This window comes from Onychostoma macrolepis, chromosome 01 (genome assembly GCF_012432095.1).
Source record: "Onychostoma macrolepis isolate SWU-2019 chromosome 01, ASM1243209v1, whole genome shotgun sequence".
Lineage (NCBI taxonomy): Eukaryota > Metazoa > Chordata > Actinopteri > Cypriniformes > Cyprinidae > Onychostoma > Onychostoma macrolepis.
In genome coordinates this window covers 29,052,232-29,076,549 of record NC_081155.1, presented here as the reverse complement: position 1 = coordinate 29,076,549, position 24,318 = coordinate 29,052,232, and the positions used below count along the sequence as shown (strand labels likewise).

At 37.3% G+C, this 24,318-nt stretch overlaps 1 protein-coding gene across 5 annotated transcripts in view; it reads left to right on the top strand.

Moving 5' to 3' along the window:
• The window catches only part of bnc2 (basonuclin zinc finger protein 2), a 205,055-nt gene extending 187,416 nt beyond the window's left edge, over positions 1-17,639 (top strand). For 4 of the 5 annotated variants that reach the window (XM_058792547.1, XM_058792563.1, XM_058792555.1 and 1 more), the window contains 2 exons: positions 4,589-6,900; positions 16,478-17,639. In XM_058792547.1, the coding sequence (XP_058648530.1) occupies positions 4,589-6,900; positions 16,478-17,237 (3,072 nt within the window). In that variant the 3' untranslated portion in view covers positions 17,238-17,639. Of the gene's footprint in view, positions 1-4,588; positions 6,901-15,448; positions 15,523-16,477 lie in introns of all 5 variants that reach the window. The other variant, XM_058792565.1, reaches the window with a different exon arrangement.
• Positions 17,640-24,318: the final 6,679 nt, after the last annotated feature.

The following is a 24,318-nucleotide window of genomic DNA, read 5'->3' as shown; positions in this document are numbered from 1 at the left end:
TAATATTTCAGAGATGCAACATGTAACATTGTGGGGCATTTAATATCTCCCCCCAGGCCTAATAGCGTACACTACACTGAAAGTGGTGTCCTTGTGTGAGAAGAGATAGAGAACTGTGTTATAAACAATCCTGTGATCAGTAATTAAGATCAGGCAGTTTTTGGTTTTCACGAGGTAGACACAAGGCCACAGGCTGAGTGCTGTAGGTAATCACAGCCATGCTGATATAGAGCAATACTGCATGACTATGAGTGTGATATTGTGTTTATACAACAGTTCGATGGTACAAGTGTGTGAATAAATAAGAAACAGCTATGTGTGTCTTAAAAATTTTTTGTATGCAGAGCTACTTCCTTCCACCATGGACTTAAATCCAACACCTTAAATCCAACAGCTGTGCCCAGGCCTCTATTACGAATTTAAAAATGTCACTTTAGAACTAATAATGAAGAAACGTAAAGTTGCTTCATTGAAAGCTTATTGTATTACTGTATTAAAAGCTTACTGAATTATGTAGAGTGTTATAAGAGAGAGATGTGCGTTTGTGATTACCTGCATCTGAAACAGCATTCATTCTTCAGCTCAATCTCATATTCACAATAAAACATTAGTTTGAATATCTACTGAGGAAATCAATATCTTTGTCGTAGTATTCTTTCATCTGTTAAGGGTGATTTCCGAAAACAACGTTGCTCAGTCCATTTGTTGATTGCATCTTACAAGGTGATGTTGACAGTGCCGGCACGTAGAGTTGTGGGGCCCCAAGCAAGATAATGAAAATGGGCCCCACTAGTGTAACTGTTTTACTGTTTGTAAAATACACACGGATGTCTATGGAAGCAGCAATAATAATCCATTCAAATATAATGTGCCGATGTTATTCATATCAGATAAACATAGCGTAAGTAACTATAAAGTTCACTCTATTCTTCTCCCAGTTCACGGGCCACTTACTTACATGTATTTCGGGAGAAATTGTTTAATTCACGTGCTGTAAATCCAACTGAAAGACTCTCTGAACTGCAGTGTGAACAAACATGGCGGCTCCCATCTCACGTTATAGATAACGATCAAGATCATAAAGGTTTTTAAATGACAAAATGTACTGACTTACACATATTTGTGAATCTGAATATCAGATAGTTGATGACATGGTAAGCAAGTTTGTGAATATTTTCAATAAAAAACTAAATGAAAGCGATACATCTGTCATACAGTGTTTTGTGGCTGCGGTGTGTCACTTGACAAGCGTGACACGTTACAATGGAAACAATAAGGGGAAACGTTCTAAAATAAGGGTTGCCTTAAAAAAAACTCACTTTGGGGGGACAGCTAGAATATTTTAAACTCACCAGTGAAAGGCTTAAGTGTAAATACTAAGTACATAGTAAATAGTAATAAGGGAAGTATACATTAAAGCTAAATAAAACAAACCAAATAAACATACAAATATGCAAAAATGACAATAAATGCTGGCTATTCTACTTGTTTTTAAGTCCTGATTGATGGTCACAAAAAAAAACTTTATTGTATTAGACACTGGATCCGGGACTGTAATGTGACTCACACTGTAGTGACTTAACTATAGTTTGATTTTTGTAGTTAAACTATGGCAATACAAATGGTAGGCTAATATATCTGTCAAAAATCGCTGCCCTCACTATATTATATATATATATATATATATAGTATAGTGAGGGCAGCGATTTTTGACGATCATGAAAGCTGCTAAGCAATTTAGTCAAAAGTACAAAGGCAGCACTCTGATACAGCATTAAAGTTATATAAAAATATAAAGTTACGATAAAGTTGGCCTTGGAATAAATAATAGATAAATGAGACCAAAACTTGACCTTTAGATTTACCAAAAACAAATTATAGCTCATGTTTAACGACTATAGAGACATCAGAGCCAGCAGCAAATTCCAGAAGATCTGAATGAGGTAAGGTTATTCACAGTGGGTTCATGACCACTGAACAGCTGCTGAAGCGCTGGAGCTCACATCTCCGAAAATGTCAAAGCAAATTTTAGAATAGGTATTATCTTTATTAACAAACTGCATATTTAAAGTCTAAACAACTACATCAAGTGATGCAGGGCAATAACTCACTGTATGATGTGGCATATTGAATGCAGTTATAATGCCCCTAGAAATTCAAAATATTGGGGCAAAAATTCTGCAATCATTTATTCACCCCCATGTCATTACAAACCTGTATGACTTTATTTCTTTTGTAGAATAGAAAATAATATATTTTGAAGAATGCTGGTAAACTGTTTTGGTTACCATTGATTTCCATTGTATGTATGAATGAATGAATGAATGAATCGATCAATCAATCAGTCAATCGATCGATCGATCAATCGATTAATTGAATTAAATTTAAAACAAATACTGAGACATATCTCAAGTTATCTTAGTTATGTTCCACAGAAGAAAGAAAGTCATAAAGGTTTGAAAAGACATGAGGGTAAGTAAATGATGACAGAAAAAAACAAATAAAAATTATAAGACATTTTAATAGCTTGAAAGCCCTAATCTATTTTCATTCATGTCCATTCGTGTATTTACAAAGATGGTACATCCTGCCCATGGGAAATATTTCATACTTGATTCAGTAATAATTAGTACAGATATATCACACATACATCATACAGACATCTTTTGATTTGTCCATTTCCTAGAGCATTTGCTCATTTGCAATACATCTCTAAAATGTATCTAACATTTTCAGAGTGTATGTAAATCTATTTTTTAAAACATGTTTATTAGATGTACACAAATAGATGTTTTCCTGATGCAATGGTTCTTTAGCAGACTTGACATGTATTATAGAAATATAAAGACTGAAGGAAGGTAATGAACATCCAGAAGTAAGAAAATGACAGAAAGAACAGAAGGAGAGAACTGCTTTAACATTCCACAGTATTTTTTTTTTTTTTTAAAGCATTTTTAATACTATTTAAAAATTCACTTTGTAATTTGCTTTTTTTCCCCCTTTTACTTACACCAAATTGAAATACAGGAGTTCAAACCACTGTGCCATATAAAATAATATTGTTGAGGCTGAAATTTAAAGTCTTACCTCCAGGCTAAACTCATACTCAAACACGGAATGAAAGTGTAAAATGTTTTTAATGTATATTTAACAACAAATACCCCAGTGACTATTGATGTGCTGTCTCTGAAGAATTTATCTTGCTTAAATTTCTGAGGCCATGCTGTTGTGAAACCATTCTGTATTCCCACCTCTCGTTCTCTCTTACTATCTTCTCTTTTCTTCACTTTCTCTCATTCTCTAACTCTCCCACTCTCTTTAAACATTTATTCACTGTCTGCGCCTTAAAGGCCCTTTGTGCTTTGTGCTGTTGATTTTTACAGCTTTTAAAATCCAGAGTAACCATTTATCATTCATAGAACCTAGCAGGCTAGGGCAGACAAAGCCTTGCCTTGTGTCATCTCGAATTGTCATCAGAACAACCATTGCTCTCTTGATGTTGCCTTGTTCTGTGTCAAGGGTAAACTAGATCATATATGAGAAGAGCAAAATAATCTTCTATCCCCTTAAACTGGAAGTGCCATTCATAAACTCTCATGGTAGCAATAGCAGAGTGGCACACTTTTGGCATCAAAGCCTGTGGCAAATGCCAATGAACATTTATATACAGTTTATAAATAGTATAAGAAAGGTTATGCCTGTTACTTTACATGACTTTAAAAGCCTATTTAGTCACATGAAGACAATTCCAGTGGTAAGACAATATATAACAGTTGATTCATTTTCAAATTAATTATTCTTATTTTTGCGTATCAATAGGGTCTAGGAAGTACAGTAATGTCAGGAAACATACTTCAAATAATGCAGGTACCAGAGAGAGGAACACTAATTCACAAATTTTATGTATCAAAGTTATAAGCCTGACCACAACACTAAAAGATGCTGCCAAGATTCCATTCCCAGAATCTCTTGCCATATCTCAGCGTCTGGCAGTGGGCAAGTGTGTAAAACTCAAACTGTTTTATTTTTTCAATGGTTAATAATACCATTACTTAGAATGCTGACCGAATACAAGCTCCTTGGAAATGTTGCTTATTTTTGCTCCTGGAGCAATACCGCTCTCTCAAGATGGAAACTTCCCACATCCCATGGCACTTTTGTGCCTGAAGGCAAATATAAGTTAACAAACACATTTTAGTTGACATCATCTTCTTGATAAAGTATGCCTTCATTAATATTTAATCTAGTTTGAGACATGCGTCCTCTAAACTCCAATTAACATAAAGCTCAGGCAATACTGATCTGCATCGTGCCTAATAAATCTGGTGATATTCCCTTATCCTTACTCTACCCATCACCTGTATCTTCCTAGATACTATGCTGATATTATGTGTGTGTGTGTATATATATATATATATATATATACACACACTAGTCAACATTTGAAGTGGATCAAAACCAAAATGCGTTCTTGTCTTAGGACAACTTTGATTAACTTTTTTGATCCACTTCAAATGTTGACTACTGCATATATATATATATATATATTTGTTTTAAAAAAAAATATTTTCTCTGATATGACCTCTAGGATGCTGCAGGCAAGGTTCTGGACAGATGGACTATAATGTCTCGGGAAGAGGAGATCATCACTCTTCAACAGTTTCTGCGCTTCGGTGAAACCAAGTCTATTGTGGAATTGATGGCAATCCAGGAAAAGGAGGGTCAGGCAGTCACAGTCCCCTCGTCAAAGACTGACTCTGGAATCAGGACTTTTATTGAAAGCAACAATCGCACACGCAGTCCTGGCCTTCTGTCGCACCTAGAAAACAACAGCCCCTCTAGCATTCACCATTTTGAGAACATCCCAAACAGTCTGGCCTTCTTGCTGCCCTTCCAGTACATTAACCCAGTGTCAGCCCCCATGTTAGGGCTGCCACCAAATGGACTGACCATTGAGCAATCAGGTCTCAGAATGCGAGAGCCAAATCTACCCAATCAGAGCGAGCCAGTGGAGACCAGTGAATCTGAAGTGTCCCTCTCACCGTTTCGTAATGGTCAGAGCCCCAGTCGAGGAACAATGGGGACCTTACCTAACGCCATTGAACCTAAGATAGAACCCAACAGAGCTTCACCCATCTCTCCAACACCATCTTCACAGCAGTCCCAGCAACCGCAAACACCAACACAGCAACCACAGGGGCAGCAACAACAGCAATCAAGCACTCTGAACAACCACCAGATCCATCACCACTTTGAAAAGAATGAACAATCGAAAACCATTACACACTCTTCTTTCTCTTCCAAAATGCATCGCATGCGTCGTATGGGTGCAACCTCACGTAAGGGTCGTGTCTGCTGCAACTCCTGTGGCAAGACTTTCTATGATAAGGGTACTCTAAAGATCCACTACAATGCTGTGCATCTGAAGATTAAGCACCGATGTACTATTGAAGGCTGCAATATGGTCTTTAGTTCATTGAGAAGTCGTAACCGGCATAGCGCTAATCCCAATCCTCGTCTACATATGCCCATGCTAAGGAACAACCGGGACAAGGACCTCATTCGCTCCAGTTCTGGGACAGCAACACCTGTCATATCAAGTACCAAAAGTGGCTTCAATCTAACTAGCCCTGGGCGACCACCACTAAGCTTTGCCACTCCTCCTCTTGACCCCATGATACAGTCACCTCTGCAGAGCCCTCTTGTTTTCCCTTCCCTGAAGTCTGTGCAGCCAGTGCAACCTGTACCACCTTTTTATCGCACATTGCTCTCTCCCGCTGACCTAGTTAGTCCTCCAGTCTCTTTGCCCACCAGTCCAATTTTGCCTACCACAACCAACAGCACATCTCTGACAGACCAGCAACAGATGTTAACTGCTAGCTCCCACAACATGCATGTATCAGAAACATCAGCGTTTTCTCATCGCCTATTTACAACTCCTACTACTCAAGATTCTGTGACTGTCGACCCTATGCCTAAAAAGAAGCCTCGCAAATCCAGCATGCCAGTAAAGATAGAGAAAGAAATAATAGATGTGGCAGATGATTATGATGACAAAGATGATGATGATGATGAAGATAGTTGTCATCATCACCACCATCAGCCATCCAACATCCATAACAATGTCAATGGCAACTACAACAACAACAATAACAGCAGCAGCAGCAGTCATCACTGTGGGGGTAGTGGACATCAGTCTCCATCACACGATGAAATGAGTCCCAGTCTAGCCCTTAGAGGCATGCTCCATCCTGACCAAGAAGAGTGCAGTGGGAGTCATGGCAGTAGAGGCCATGGCGACCTGCGCTGTATTGACAGCTTTACCTCTGAGGACCAAGATCATGAGCGTGATTTTGAAAATGAGTCAGAGACATCTGAATCCAAGATTCTCTACCGTGATGAGCTGATGGACACTGACTTACATCAGCCTGCCCTAGACAGAAACATGGGCAAGGAACACCAGGGGGCAGAAGATGAGGGACACCTACGGAAAGATTTGGAGGAACAAAGCCATTCCCCACCCTCCCAACACCAGCCTGTTATCAAAATCAAGGAGGAGATCAATGATCCTACTTATGACATGTTCTGCATGGGTCAATATAGCCTTTACAATGGGGGTATGGCAGCTGCCGCTGCCGCTGCTGCCAGCATGGCTGCCTTACATGAAAGTTTCATCTCCTCTATGAGCTATGGATCAAGCCCACCAAAATTCTCTTCTCAATCCCCTGACGGTGATCTCTGTTCTAGTCCTGATCCCAAGATTTGCTACGTCTGCAAAAAAAGTTTTAAAAGTTCATACAGTGTCAAACTGCACTACAAGAATGTGCACCTAAAAGAGATGCATGTGTGTACTGTGGCTGGATGCAACGCTGCTTTCCCCTCCCGACGGAGCAGAGATAGGTGAGAGAAATAACCTTTTTTTTCCTCTGTCAAAATCAAACAGATCTACACAGATGTAAATATGATAACTGGTAAACTTATAACAGGCCGTTTAGAAGTGAATATATTTTTTTAAACAATAATGAAAAAAAATATGTTTAATTCACTACATTACACTATACTATACTATACTATTTTTAATAGTGCATTGTTTCAAATTATGTAAATTTTAAAGTAGTTCTGTCATGACCTCAATCTTTATTTATTTATTTAAACATTTCATAAAGTTGGGATATAGCCTGTCTGAGGATCCTATTCAATCTTCAATTGTCAATTCAATTCTTGATTGCATATTTGAAAGGGACGAAAAAAATAATGATTATGTTTTAACGAGAAGAACGTGTTGATTGTACATTTCTGCAGATGCTTATTTAATGACTTAATGTGTTGTTTACCTATACTTGCTCACCTGTCACGCACAGGTAGACATGCATACATTAGCAGAGGTTGAAGCTTGCCAAACCACTGAATTCATTAGCACATCAGGAGGTGCAGATTTCACTCACTGCTAGTTAACACATTTACCATAAACATTCCCAGAATACATTTATGCTAGAGGGCAAGCAACAAACCTATCTTTACTCAAATGTAGACTCTCCATAGATAATTGTGGACTATTGAACTAAAGTGTACCATTAGTGACAGAAGTTAGTGCTAACATCATTTAGCTGAAAGTTAAACACTAATTAGTATCATTTAGTAGCCCTCTTACACACTTACATACTGTAGGTCAGGGGTGCCCAATAGGTCGATCGCGAAGGCAATGCTGGTAGATCGCGTTTTAGGTCAGTGTTTCTCAAACGGGGGGTGCGAGATAACTTAAAAGTAAAATATAATATATTCACTAATGTTATGACTAATATGTTAATGTAAAAATATATATAAATAAATAACAGCACCACCTCTCTATGTATTCTGTGTTTCGGAGCAGCAAACCGTTTCTCATCGTGCTGTGTGAAATAGGCTACAGACTGAATGACGGCTCATAACCGCTGTATGACCATATGATGCGCAAACTATAGTTTATATATAACTTAACTATAGCTGTATGCAGCTCTCGGCTGGATAAAAGAAGCCAGTGTCACACTAGTAGCCAAAAATTTTAATGGATGACGATTGTAATCAAGGTTAAGATGATTACAGTGACATACAGGATCATGCATTAGGCGCGTGTTGTGTCCGTTATAAACGAACCATGTATGTGCGCTGTCGGCGCACTGATCACTATAACATCATATTTCTGCTTGAATACAGCTCAGTATATTCATAGTTGAATACAGCGAGTGTTTTATAATGTATGCTCGCGTGTTTTGGAGAAGTTTGTGAGGATCAGTGGTGTTCATGTATATGGGCATCAAACACTCCAAACAGCTTGTTCTGACAGAGTAACTATTCACTGTGGCGTCGAGCCGCCTTCAGATCGCTGAGTTCAGAATATACATACTTTTACATACTTTCAAGTTGAATAGAATATCTGAGGACTGCCGTGACATTTTTGCTAAGTATGTTTGCAAAAAAAAAAACATGGAATATTTAAATCTATCTTGAATTTGCTTTGTTTAAAAAAAAAAAAAAATACATGAAAATACAAAGGTTTTAGTGAACAGAAAAGTTTGGGCTTTCAGTATTGATTTGGAGAAGAGGGGGTCTTGGAGTAAAAAAGGTTGAGAACCACTGCTTTAGGTAAATGCAGGCACAGTCCTATGGGGGTACTGAGAATTGAACATTATTTAATTATATATATATATATATATATATATATATATTTTTTTTTTTTTTTTTTTAATTAAAAATTTAATTAATGTAATATAAAGATACATCCCAATAAGCTTTTTTATTTAGGCCTATTTATTTTATATGTATTTTATTATTTATTTATTTCTCACTTGGTAAATCTCGGTGAGTTTCTCATTTGAAAAGTAGATCCCCACACAAAAAAGTGTGGGCACCCCTGCTGTAGGTCAATGCATGCAGTCCACCTCAAGTAAGATGCTCCACCTCAAGTAAGCCTATAAATAGTAAGAATCAAGTAGAAAAAATACAGAAATATAAAAGGGCTTAATAGACAAGCAAAATCAAATGTAGTGTCAGAGCAATGCATGTCAGAAAGAGAGAGAGAGAAGAAACCTCATCTATCTCATTCACTCCAGAGGAAAGAGAGATAAGAGCCTGTCTCTCCTCACCCTCTCTGGTCACAAGTGACAGTTTTATTTAGATAAAACTTTACTAAATTTATTCAAATTTAGAACAAATGATAAAAGTCATGTTCATTTACATTTGTGTGTGTGTGTGTGTGTTGCATGAATTTATTCCACTTTACTAGAAATTACAAATGAAAATCTAAGGTGTAACCACCCCTGATATCTTCCCTGCTTCTATTGAGTTTTTATGAAGGGTGGCACCTGTTCCCAGCCTTGTTTGTTTATTAGTGGTTACAGTGTAAACATCATTGGTGTCTATGGGACAGAGAAGAGAGATGTGAGAGTAGTGAGATGTTTTGTGAGCTCTGTTGTGCATTTGTACTCAGGTGCTGCAGTGACTTCCTCCTGCCTGTGGGGGGACAAAATAATTATTTTCTTAATGTGATGCATCCCTGCCGGCGGTAGTGGAGGGCACAGTTTTTGGGGATGTTCCCTTAAAAGGCTAGAGAAACAGATTACCCCAGGCAGCACATTCTACAAATGAGTATATGGGATATCACATAATTTATAAGAATATAAATTTATAAAGTGTTTAGTTAACACTTTATTTTATGGTGTCTTTATTGAAGTATAATAATACATTTAAGTACTGAATTGACTATACTTATTATATGGTTAGGGTTAGGATGAGGGTTTGGTTTAAAGTTAGTTGCATGTGATTATGCATAATTTATTCTTTTTACTATAGTAAGCATATGCAACATGTAACAAGGACACTGTAAAATGAAGTGTAACCAGAGTGTATATACTGTAAATGCCTGTATCATACATATTTGGAAACACTTTATTTTATGGGTGTCCTTGTTACACATTACATGTACTTACTATTATAATAACAATAAATTATGCATAATTATGCATGTAAACCTAACCCAAACCATATAATAAGTACACGTAGTTAATTAATATTGCTTACTACTTAAATGTATAATTACACTGTAACATGGACACTTTAAAATAAAGCGTAAACATATATTTTATATGAGATTAACATATTTCAGTATGATATTCAGGTCAGTGCTGCTGTTGACATATCAGTGCAAATGTGTTTTAAGATAAGAGATTATACAGTAGGGTTAAGAAGAACAACGGTTTTTAGTTATGGAAATGGACTACATAATACACAGTTATTATATATATATATATATATATATATATATATATATATACATATATTTTCAAACAAAATGCAATATACTCATCAGTACCATCATTGTTTTTCATTACCAATATTTACTCATTAAAATTCATTCAATAATTTTATATTTTACAATAATTTAATAGTTCATACAACAATTTAATGTTTAATACTACATTAAACATTTTGGTTATCTAGCAAAGTTCTGAATGGGTTCCTTCACAAACTGAAAGAAAGCAAGAAAGAAAGAAAATCAGTCTGAACATAGATGGCTTTAAAAAATCCAAACAGCAACTGCTAATGTGGCTTCTAAATTCAGTGTTAACAGACTTCTCCACACCGACTTTTAAATGAGGTCTTGACATCCCAGAGTAGGAAGTTAATTTGATAAATTGCATCCTGTTCGGGTATCTCAAACAAGCATTCATTTCCCCTTTAAAATGAATAAACATTGGCTAGAAGATTCAATAATAATAATAATAATAATAATAATAAATGTAAGAAAATATCAGGGATGTGGCAGAACATTATTACTAATTACAGCAGGTACATTTATTTGTTTATTTGTTTGTAGCCAAGAGGGAGAAAGTGGGTCTATAATGTAATAGTGACTGCTGGAAACACACACCCCTGTAGTCTCACCCCTTATTATCTTTGTTAATTAAAAACATTATTTCCTAAAGCAAATAGGGAACCTTTTTTACTCCTCTTTTACTCATTCATTCATTCATTCTTTCATTTTCTTTTTTTTAATTTTTAAATTTTTTTTTTTATGTTGCCATCACTGTTGCAAATGACCCTGAGTGTCTGCCTGGCTCCAGATTCCCATGGTGTGCTAATTTTCAGTCTATGGTCCCACACAAGCCAATTGTGGTAAGGGAGAGTGAAGGTTAATTAAATCTTCCCGTTCCTCTCCTCTCTTCCTGTGGTGTTGAGACATATGATGTCAGGCTTAGAAAATTCAGCACTTCAGACTGACTAAACCTTGTCAATTTTCTTTGTTGAATATTCTCAGCTGTTGTGATGATGGTGGCCTTGACATAGAGAAAGTGATCTAATCTTCAGCTACCCACTACACATTAGAGAAGAAAGATAAAGACAAAACAAAGCACATCATCATTTAATGTGGCTCTCTTTCCCTTTGCAATTGAGTATTGCAACTCATTTTGCAAATGTGCACACTTGGCAGGAACCAAAAGGGCCATCAAATCATAAAGATGATTAACATTCTCCGGACAAGACACATTAAGAGCCATACCTCTTGCATCCTCTGCAGAGTAAAAAAAAATGGATCCTCGGGAGAAGCTGCCTCAAGCTTTGGGCAAATTGGTTTGGCTGCCTCATTAGAGGTCAAAAGGGAGGGAGAGAGAGCTGAGGGGGTATTGGGGGATGGAGCAGGGGACCGAGGGCAAACCTTAGTTGTGGCCTGAAATGGGGTTGTAGGGGAGAAGGAAATGAGGCAGAAAGGCTTAACCTGCATGAAAGGGTAGACTCTCTGCGATGCAGTATTAGGGCTTGGCCTGTGTATTTGTGTATTTTTTTTATTTTGTTTTTGCACTTTTTGCTTCGTTCTGTTAAATATTTTGTCTCTCTCTGTATGTTTAATATTAATGTGACTTTTTTAGACCCTTTAAGGACCTAATAAAGATTAATATCCTATGTACATTAGCTTTGAGATAACATATATGCATGTGTATTTCTAAACATAAAAAAAAAATGCTTAGAAAAATGCTAAAAATTTAACATAGCCAATGAATAGCAAACTGTGTAGTTTACATCTCAGTCTGTCAAAGATGCACTTGACAGAAGACACTTTTTCTTCACTTTTTTTTCCATCTAAAATACAGATTTAAACTTCAGAGTCTCTATCTTTTCAGGACAGGTACCCCAAAATGTGTCCAACCACACTTCTTGTCTTGAACAAGAAGTCAATTATAAATACCAAATATAGCTGCAAGCAGCAATTAGGGGGTCAAGCACAACAGAGGTAAAATGAAGAGTTAAGGAGCTGTCTGTAATTACTCAGTAAAGACCAAAGTTCTCCAACCCTGCTCCTGCAGAGCTACCTAACTGCAGACTTAAGTTCAAACCCTGCTTCAACACACTTGTCTGTATTTACTTAGTCCTGAACAGCTTGATTAGCTGGTTCAGGTGTGTTTGATTAGGGTTGAAGCTGAACTCTGCAGTATGGTAGCTCTCCAGGACCAGGGCTGGAGACCCCTGTTAAAGAAATTTGTTAATACAGAATTGTACCATAAAATGGCCGATGCCCAAAAAGGCTGACATAGGAAAATTAGGAATCGTTCAATTCTATATGCTGTTCCGAATCTATCTTATGATGCTTGGCCAAACTGAAAATATAATTTTCAGCAGAAATAGCATTTTAAAATATATTTTGACCAGTAGGTGGCGCTGTGCCGAAACTACCTTGTGCACTCAGGTCATGCTTGTTATAACACATACCAAGTTTAGTTAGAATCTACTAAAGCGTTGCAGAGATACAGCCTCATGTCCATTTTTGCACAAACTTTGCCAAATTTGTTAACACACTTTACAAAAAAGGTTTGGTATATCAAAAAAGCTTTTGATAATTTTTTTGCCTGAAGATGATCTGTGCCAATTTTGGTGAAAATTGGACAAACCTTCTAGGACGAGTTCAAAAAAGTAGATTTTCAGAAAATTTAAGATTGTGAAAAATCTTTACATGTAGAATTTTAAATTTTGGTATGCATTCGACTCAGTATGAGCCAAGGAATCAGAAGAAAAATAATTTAGACCTTAAAGGTGCTGTATATAGGATTTTGACTCTACTAAAGCATAAAAATACCATAATATGTTTGCAAATATTTCAGAAACATGCTAAGTTAACATACTTGTTTATCTGAAAAACAATGCTACAGTCAGTTATTCTCCTTTGAAAATGTGCATTCCGGCCCGGAATGTCTGTTTGTTATGGTTTGTGAAACCCGCCCACTGCCAGTTTACCCAATTGTATTTCGGCACCGCGGGTTGCCAGTTGGTGGAAAACACAGCGTATTTAATTGTATTCATCATCATGTGCGCTCGTTTCTGTTGGTGTCGTTAATCTGGCAACCTGCGTGTGCATCAAGTCTGAGGAGGAGGGGCCGGGTGAAAAAAAACGTCTCCAATATTTTTAATTTGGACTGAAATACCTAGTTCAACCGCTAGGTGTCAATCCTACATACAGCACCTTTAAGGTTCAAAAGTTATTAGCAGAAACATGCGTGTAAATTTGGCCTGTTGGTCACGCCACAGAATTTTAGATAGAAACTCCAAATTTGCTGTGGTTAATGACGAGACTGTTCTCTATCTGTGTGCCGGATTTCATAACTTTCCCGCAAGCAGTTCTATAAGATTTATAACAATATGCTAAAGTGTTTGAAAAAAACACCATGTTACTACAAAATTTGAAATTGTCCATGTTCAGATTGGCTGACATAGGAAGATTTGCTTATCGTTTGATTCGGTATGCAACTCCAAATCTACTCATGTGCCCTTAGGCCATGCTTGGCAAAACACGTACCAAGTTTGGTCTGAATCAGCTAAAGCATTGCGAAGATAAAGCCTCATGTCCATTTTTGTGTGAATGTTGTTAAATTCGTTAACATGCCTCATGAAAACGGTTTGGTATATCAAAAAGCTTTTGATAACTTTTTGCCAGAATTGCCTGAAGATGATCTGCCAATTTTGGTGAAAATCGGACAGACCATCTAGGATGAAAATTCAAAATTGTGAAAAATCTTGACCAGAAGAAATTTCAATTTTGGTATGCATTTGACTTGGCATAAGCCAAGTAATCAGGAAAAAGGAGAATTTTGCTTCTAGACTTTATGGTTCAAAAGTTATTAGCAGAAATATGAATGCAAATTTGGCCTATTGATGGTGCTAGAGAGTTTGAGATAGAGACTCCAAATTTGCTATGTTTAATATTGAGACTGTCCTCTATCTGTGTGTCAAACTGTGTTCATAACTTTCCCGCAAGCGGTTCTGTGGGCTGCTATAGACTCCCAGAGCAGAAGAAGTAGTAGAAGAAGAAGAAGAAGAAATAGGAAGAATAGTAATAATAAGAAAACTAATGAATACAATAGGTGCCTAAGCAGCAATTAGCAACTAGCTAATTATAGAAAATCATGAGTTGTCTGTGTGTTTTTGGTTGCTCAAACCTGCATACTTATTTAATTTTCCAACTGTAAGTTGATTGCGAAAGAATTGGCTGGAGTTTATTTATTTTAAAAAATAAGCAAAGTCAATGAAACTGTTACAGTGGTGTGTGCTCACTATACTATATTTTGATGTACACAGATAAAACAATTCCAATCAAAAGGTTGTCTATATATACTGCATACAGTAGTTTATAGATACAAATAATTTAAAGCTTACTGCTGAGACACATCAACACTTCTTAATTAGATCTGTCAGACCTTTAGATCTTGGCTTGAATGTAGGTGTAGGTAAAGGTGGTGGCAAAAAGTCATCCAGTGTTAAATTAAGTGTCTTCTGTCAAATGCATATTTTAACTGGCTATGTATTGGCTAATCTATATAAATTGCTGTTTTAATAGGAAGCAAGTCAACACATCACAGAAAACTGTGCTCATCAAGACACTTCACAGGGACTTAGCATAGCATAAATTTAGCCATCTTATATTTAAGACAACAATAATATCATATTGTACTAACGTCATATAGCATGCAGGTGGGTTTAGATGTCAATTAGTTATGCCAGCCTAGAGCTTATGAGCAGTGTGAGGGTGCAATTTCCAGGGATGGTCACATGCTGCAAAAGGAGCCGCCGACTTAAGCATCATTAACTGCATTAAAAACAGTCACAATGAACAAGTTCTAAATAATTGCTATGAGTTACTCAAAATACAACTAGCTATACCTTTAGATATTTTTTTAAGATATCATTGAAAATAGTCTGATAGGTTTCCTATCAGAACCCTTTTAAAACATTGAACTGGTCTGATATTGTATAAATAAGCAAAATACAATGATGGTCAACTATGCATATTCTTCATATCAGTTGACCACCACAGCTAGTCAGTATGCTGCTCTCTTGAGTGTTGATGATGCTTTGGTGGTCCACTCCTCTATACCTTATATCACCAGAAAGGGTCCCTCTATTGAATTTTTTTTACTTCTTGCAGGAGAATGTCGGATAGGGAACTAAATAATTAAAGAAAAGGGACCCTTTTTGACTGCATCAACCATGGCACTGCTGGTAAGCTCTACAATACATTGTACAATCTATTTATCAGTTACATTTAGGTGATTATTTAAGTTACTTTTAGCCCTTATGCATGGCCTGGGTTCCCTGAGGTCTTTTTATTTTGTTTTCTTGTATCTACATTACTATTAATTTTAGATTGGAAATGTGGTAGGCTATGGTTGTATGGCACTCGCAGAGGCTCAGTGAACACAAATATCTTGGTTGTTTTATTTTGGTTTTGTTAATCCACGTTTTAACCAATTCTACATCAGTATTACTAGTTTCCTTTTGTTTTCTGTCAAACCACAATACTTATTCAATTGTTAGTTGCACATCATGAGGATTGACATATTTATTGCATGGTCTCATATTTGAGGTAGTTATTAATCAGTTGTCTTGAGGCAGACTTAGTTGTAAGAAAATAAGTCAAGGTTTAGATGAATTGATGTAAAGTCACTTTTTTTTGCTATGTGATCCTGGATTGGAGTGAGAGAAAATTCATCTTTATTAAAGTGAAGCCTAAATGAACAATATGCTTATGGGTCTCTATTAAGCTACCTTCAGGAGTGAGTCAATGTGCTAATGCTGTCCAAGTCTGAGTTAATATGCTATCGAGTTTCCCTCGATTATTGCATTACCATGGCTCAAATCAATTGATAAACTCCCATTCAATGTGGTGGAGTATTTAATAGAGTCAGAGTCAATTGCATTTGTGCATGCCTGCAGACATGCTGACAGGAGTAAACACTTTAGCAGGATACTGTCTAAGCTGTGTTAGAGTTATTGAACTCTCTGCTGTATCAGAAAGTAGTGTGCTCTAACACACATTCATGCACTCATTCAAAAAAAAAAAAGTGAAAATACAGGATTTTTTTTTTTTTTTTTTAATGTATGTATGATTGCAGATTTTTGTATGTTTTCAGTTCAAATAAATTGTTACAGGAACCCTATCCTCTCTTCCCTGCAGACATAGCTCCAACATCAACCTGCACCGCAAACTACTGACCAAAGAGCTGGATGACATTGTCCTGGATCCCCAGCTTACAACCATGCCTAAAGAGCTGCGTGCCGAGTTCCTGTCAACGATCTATGCTGACCACCATCTGGGACTGGAGGGGGTAGAGAATACTGGACCACCACGAGACAGAGGACATGAGGGAATGAGATCCCCAGTCGCTAAAGAATATTCACGCAGCAACGGCTATTGCCATGGCCCCAGTGATGACTATATGGTGCTGGACCTGAGCACCACCTCCAGCGTACAATCAAGTGGCAGTGTGCAGTCCTCACAGGAGTCTGATGAGGGCAGTGATGAGGGCATCCTGCTGGATGACCTGGAGGGTGCTAGTGACAATGAAGACTATACCCCTAGTACTGTGGCTAAGAAACTGGCAAGGGAGGGAAAGGATACAGAGGATGCCAGGAAGGAAGGAAGAGAAGGAGCCACAGAGGAGAGGCTTCTGCACTGTGACCCTTCATTCTCACCATCCGTCTTAGCATCCAGTGGAGGTAATGGCACTGGAGGCATCCTGTGCACCATCTGCCACAAACTGTACAGTAACAAAGGGACCCTTCGAGTGCACTACAAGACTGTCCATCTGCGTGAAATGCACAAATGTAAAATACCTGGCTGTAACATGATGTTTTCTTCCGTGAGAAGCAGAAACAGACATAGCCAGAACCCCAACCTACACAAAAATGCCCCCTATACCACAATGATTGACTAGACCAGACATCCCTCTGCACAACATTGCCTCAAGTTACAAATACTCCATACAATAATGCCCTCTCCATTCCTCAGCATCATAATGCTATAAAAATAGCATTATTTCTCCCCAAATGTCTTTTCAAGTATGAAAAATTAGAGCAGAATTGTACCCTTTTGACATTTCCGTTTTTGGAAGCAAAATGCATCAGAGATCTCTCCATCCCTCACACAAACTTCTCCTCAGTCTTTAATTTGTGACTCTTGCCTGCAGAAATGATCATGAGGAAAAAAAAAAAAAAAAAACACACATTTGTGTAATGATATCTTTTAAAGAATCCCATACAAGAGCATGTTAAGACTGGCTTAAACATGTAAATATTAATGTTGTGAGGGGATATTTGGTGTGAAACAGTTGTATTGATGGTTGATATTTTCTTTTTTTTTTTTTTTTTTTTTTTTTAATCTAATACTTTCATTTTAAAAAAGTTAAGCAAGACAAAGTAGCATCTGCCTAGCTTGATTCATCTATATTGGCTTTAAGAATGTTTTACCTTAGAAAAGAAAAAGTAAAAACATGTGACTTGTGACTTGTTTTATCTACATGTTAGATATACAGATGGAGCTGGCATGCTTTTAGCTCTGACACAGTACCTTTTTCTTTTATTTTCTCATGTTTATAGCTTTGGTACAAAAAAAAAAAAAAAAAATTCAGTTTTGCACTTTGCAACTATACTAGTGGGACTTGTAACATTATTACAAGGATAACACTTTACAATGATGGTTGTCCAACTTGAAAGTGACATTTTTAAGGATACAGTGCCAAGCGGTAATTACTGTTCCTTTAACAGACATGTGCCAGATCTTGATATGAGAGTAATCTCATTTGACATGATTAAACCCAATATTCATCCCATTTAGTAAGTGTTTCAGGTATATTCATTTGAATGCAGTAAATAAGTATTACTGGCTCTGATAATATCATTTCAAGAGTATAAATGTATGGATAAAGGCGCTGAATTAGTCCAGAGGTTAGGTAGATAATCTTTCTACTGCATGTAGTATTACTTTAAAAGAGTTAGTAAGTGTCCTATAATTTATTTTGTTTCTATAAATTTAATCAGTTTTATCATATAAAAATGCCATTGACATTTCAGAGTGCTACACAAGAGAGGCTCTAAACTGTGGCCAAAATCAAAGACAATGTTCCAAACCTCATGAACAGAAATGACACATTGAGAAGATATTTAGGTAGTTAACTATCTCCTCAGATGCTTTCATTCCATACAGTCATTTACAGCAGAACATCTTTATCTTGTTAATGTCAAACATTGACTATTGGCCACACAATATCAAGGCAAAGAAAGAAAAAGAAAAAAGCACTATTGAATTTGATACAGTTAGTGGGTATGTAGATATGACTATTTATTTCTAGTTATCTGTTTATAATAATTAACTGAATGCAAATTAGCCCTTTGATGTCTGTTGCTGTCATTTCAAATAAATGAAATGAAAGATAATTCTGAATGAATGAAATGTAATTTACATTACTAAAACTCCATTCAGTTCAAAAGGTTATTCATGCTGGACAAAAACTAGATGTATTTGGTCCCTCCTTTATGTGCTATAACAGTAGCACCTTGGTGGTATGATGGGAGGTATGAAGATTAAGATATATTTCCAAGAGGGAATAGCAGTGTGTGTCATTCAAAATGTGTTGCTACACAAAACCTGGAGATATTTCCATCACTGATCTGTGTAATAATTCAATTGTCAATTCATTAAATTCAGTGATTCAGTAAATGTTGCTGACAATACTGCATCATGGAGACACCCAAGCTCTCCTTCTGGTTTTCTCTTTCATTTCTTCCTGTTTTCTCTTGCTCTGCCACCACCCTACCCACTACCTCTTACCCCCATCACAACTGCTGCCACAGTGGGGGTCCTAAAGGGACACTGCCTAATAGTGTACGGTTAGCTTCCCCGGATGGCACACAACACAGAAAAAGAGTTGTAATTGCCTGTTTATAAAAAAAAACACATACAGCCAAGTTTCCCCCTAGAGTGAAACAGTGTTTTTCTTTCCTGATCTCTGAAAGGGCTATAAAAGAGTGCCACTTCAGAGGAATTTTACTGCTTCAAAAACACTGCCCAAACTTTGTAGTTCTTGCACCAATAACTGATCAGTAGGATGACAGCAACATGTGGACCCGTTAACCTCAAAACAGAATGCACTTTTAGAACTGACAAAGGCTGTTGCTTTATTAAAACCTTAATAATAATAATAATAATATCATCATCATCATTATTATGTATATAGATGGATAATGTGATATCATAAAGTGAAGGTTATCAATCTCATAGCCTCCATATTTTCCAGCCTGTCATACTAAAGACTTCTAGAGAGACACACAGCATGGACACAAAGAAAAAGACTAATTTCTATCTGTTGAGAGAAAGAAAATTACTTCCAAGTGTGATCCCTGATTAATTACACATTATGCTTCGGTTAGCATTGGATTTGTCTGATGGAAGTAAAAAAAAAAAAAAAGATTGAAAATAATGCAGTCCTTTGAATATCCATAATATATGACAGGCAAATGGTTTAATGTCAGTCATTTAACAAGAGATATGTATGAGAGAAGGAGGAACGGAGTGAGGAAGCAAATGAAAATAAACCAGAATTTCTCAGGATGTTCTGCTATAATGAATTGATCTTCTTTTGGAGAGTAAACTCCTACTCTTGTACTATCCCATCCTGCTCCTATTTTACTTTTCCCCAGCATAAAAATGACCAGCATATTATTCTCTGAGAGCCCATCAAGATCTCTGTTGTCCAGAGTCAGGCAGTCATTACTGTCCTGCATTGTCCCCACAGAGTTAGGCTTTTACCATGAAGCCACTGGCTAAAAGAGTCTGTGAGCCTTAAATATTTCATTGCAGCTCTGAGGACAGGACCATTACAGACTGTAATATTACAGAATATAGTATCTTTGCAAAGGTGATCTTTAAGTTTGCTCTGTTAACACTGTTCCTGTGAGGGCATGGAGTGATAAAGCACAAAGATGAGATCAAATGGAATTGAAATTGCAGAATTGAAGAATTATGTCAAATAAAAATATACATTGTAAAATCAAACACAGAGGAACATTCTGATCAGTGTGATCAGTTACATGAATATCAGTGATACAAAGGAAAGACAAGGAAAGAAAAAACATAGTCCATGATTTAATACAAGTATGATATATCATGTGTTGTGCAACCACAAACAATAATAAATAAGCCTGAAGTATTTGTTAACCTTTTATTTTGTTCTAATGTGATGTTTGATGTAGCTGTCTTGTTTGATTGTCCTTATTGCCCACTGAAGAAAAGTGCATCCACTTTGATGGGTGATATTAATTGCTTATCAATGCTACTTTAATTCTAAATTGTTTACTTTTCATCCAATGAGACAGTATGATGTCCTCCTTTAATGAATTTACATTTCTTGGAATCTTTTGTACCTTTTTTTTTTTTTTTTTTTGCATAAAATGCATATGGCGTGTAAATGGAATTTTTGTACAAATCAGAATTCTTGTACAATTTTATATTAAAGATTTATCAGTCACTGGCATGTTGAAGTACTTTATTCTTTTGGATCAGACAATTACATATATTTAGTTTCTTTGCACAGTCAGTTGGAAGTTCATGAAACTCACAACAGAAAATTCCTATTTATGACCTGATTAGTAAAGTCAGTGATTAGCTTTTAGGTCTTTCTTGTCTTTTTTCTTTTATTTATTCATTGAAATATGATATACTATATAGATTTACCTAAATGTTCATTTTTCAAATAAAAGAAATGGATTTACAAAAATGGTTTTGAGCCTTTTATAAAACAACAATATTGTATGCAGAATAGAACAATTTCTGGCATGTTTGACATGTTGTGGTACAGCGAGGACCAGGCAGGATCTCACAGCACAAGAGGATAGACTCTCTGGGCACAATCAGGCACTACACCAGCCTTGCTGCATGGCAGGTAGAATCAGGGATGGGCAGTATTTATGATACATGTACACGATACATTTCAAATACGTATTTAAAATACAAAATATGATTTTGTAATTTGCATTTGACAGGGTTAATGAAAATTTTACATATGATACAAATTTTGTAACAGAATACCTAGTGTTTTGTATTTTTGTAGTTTTAAAATAGTGTAAAATACTTTGTAAGAAGTCTACATGATGACATCATAAAAATGCGGCCTCTGATTGGTGCCTACTCAGTAGTTTGCCCAGACTTGTTATTAATGTGTATGTATCCTCTGTACTTCTATGCCTCTCAATAGATTCAGTGGTTGGAGTTGGGTTAATACTCCTTAACAAGTTCTGTTGCTACTTTCTGATTATGTTTTTGTCTGCATTTAAGTTAAAACATATTGATCATTTAATAATTGTTGAAATACTAAAATGTTTGTTTTCAACTTCCAAACACAGTGCATCCGAAAAGTATTCACAGCGCTTCACTTTTTCCACATTTTGTTATGTTACAGCCAGAGCATGTGAGCGGAGCTGAGCGGTGAGAATTTCCGCTCCCCGCTCACGTGGGTGTTCGCTCCCCCCGCTCCACCGCTCAAAGTCGCACCAGACCGCTCCGCTCAATTCCGCTCACCTACAATTTCATCCCGCTCTGGTGAAATCGCTCCACGCTCGCTCAAATTTAAAATTCCTCTGCATGCCTAAAACCTGCCGTTTTCAACCGAAGCCTTACGCCTGGGAAACACTGCCTGCGTGGCGGACGTGGAACGGGTTTATTGCGTGACTCCTGCGGAAAAAATCCGCTTCACTTCTATTCTGTCGCGGGGCCGCGGTTGCGGTGTGGTTGGACCGCACCTGATATGCGCGTAGTCCGCAGGCAGTGTGGATGCTCTAATCTGTTAACATAGGCGCGGAAAGGAAAATCAACACGCAGCAAACCCGCTCCGCGACGCGTCCGCCACACAGCCTATATCCTATAAAGAACTCACAGCAACAGCAACATCAGTCAAAATAGAACATATTTATTTCAAACAAACACGATTAAAATACGAATCCTCACATACTAAAATCGTATCACTACATTCCCGTTCATATTCAACATCATTATCATCTAGTTTTTTGACAGCAATTGCGCAACTGTATGTCGGTTTGCTTTTGGAAATGTTTCACGAACTCCATCTCTCCTTCACAACGAACGATTTTTGAAGTGTAGGCTGACAGTTTTGTTAATTGTTGAAGGCCAGGTGAATTCTGGGTGGATCTGTGCATGCCCTAGACTCGTGGTGTGAGCGGTATCGAGCGGAACCGGAGCGAGACAGAGCGATCGCCCGCCTTTGATAAAAACCGCCCGCGCCCGACTATATTTCGCACGCTCCGCTCCCCGCTCCGCTCACATGCTCTGGTTACAGCATTACCCCTGATTTACACTGCACGCATCTGCGGCGCGTTACGGCTCCGACGCGGCTACCGGAGCTGATCGCGGCCACTCTAGTCAATGCTTGTGTTTACACCAGACGCGCGCGGCATGTTTCAGCGTCCCAGAAGCGGCTCTCCGCGCCGCTTCGCTAAATATAGGCGCCTAGTCTATTTTTGACGCATGCAGCGTCTAAACCGCACAACAAATGCAAAATAAAAGTCAAAAAATCCTATCATTTTCAAAATAAACACCCTGTGCAGACTCGATCGTATTTCACATCACTATATATCCTTGCTAGGAGGTCAGAAATGGATGAGTTTCATCCTCGGTTGAAAACACACATTGTTATATGACACAATTATAAGGACAATAATACAAAAAAAAGGCATGGAGTTTAATTGCAGGAGTTGTATGAGTAGTAAACGGAATTAAACGGACAAAACATAAACATTTAGCCAACTATCTTAGAAAAGAAGAAGAAAATAAAGAAAAACAATGTCGGACAGGCAAATCACGTGGTCTCGCGAACCCTGCCGCTTCGCTTCTGAAACGCTTCTGGTGTAAGTTGGCACCGTGTGGAGGACGGAACAAAACCTCTTCGGAGTCGTAACGTGCCGCAAATGCGTGCAGTGTACATCAGGGGTTAGTCTCACACTCAATTCCTGGAGGGCCACAGCTCTGCACAGTTTAGCTCCAACCCTAATCACACACACCTGATCCAGCTAACCAAGGTCTTCAGGATTGCTAGAAACTTCCAAGCAGGTGTGATTTGGAGCTGGTTGGAGCAAAAAACTTATACTGACAAGAAGTGAAAGCCAATAGAACGTTCCATTGCAACAGCGGCGCCCAGCAGCAGCCCTGCGCTTCCGCCATTTTGGGGTGAAAGCGACTGGGCACTCCACTAGATTCTTGCTGTCGCTATGGCAAATATCAGCTGCTTTGTTTAAAAAAACCGTACATTAAACCTGAAATACAGCCTGAATGATGACAACAATAATGTACAATCACTAGACTAGTGATCATCAAATCCTTTTAACAGTTTATTTTACAGACTTTATTTTAGTCTTCCCTTTTTTTACAAAACCTTTTTCTCTCTAGAAACCATGTCAGTTTCGGTTGAAAATATTTTAAGTGTTGGCATTATAAACACTGAATTAATATCAACATATGAAATTAAATTAATGACAGAAAAATTAGGAATGTTGGACAATATATATATATACAGTGGGGCAAAAAAGTATTTAGTCAGCCACCAATTGTGCAAGTTCTCCCACTTAAAAAGATGAGAGAGGCCTGTAATTTTCATCATAGGTATACCTCAACTATGAGAGACAAAATTAGAAAAAAAAAATCCAGAAAATCACATTGTAGGATTTTTAAAGAATTAATTGGTAAATTCCTCGGTAAAATAAGTATTTGGTCACCTACAAACAAGCAAGATTTCTGGCTCTCACAGACCTGTAACTTCTTCTTTAAGAGGCTCCTCTGTCCTCCACTCGTTACCTGTATTAATGGCATCTGTTTGAACTCGTTATCAGTATAAAAGACACCTGTCCACAACCTCAAACAGTCCAACTCCAAACTCCACCATGGCTAAGACCAAAGAGCTGTCAAAGGACACCAGAAACAAAATTGTAGACCTGCACCAGGCTGGGAAGACT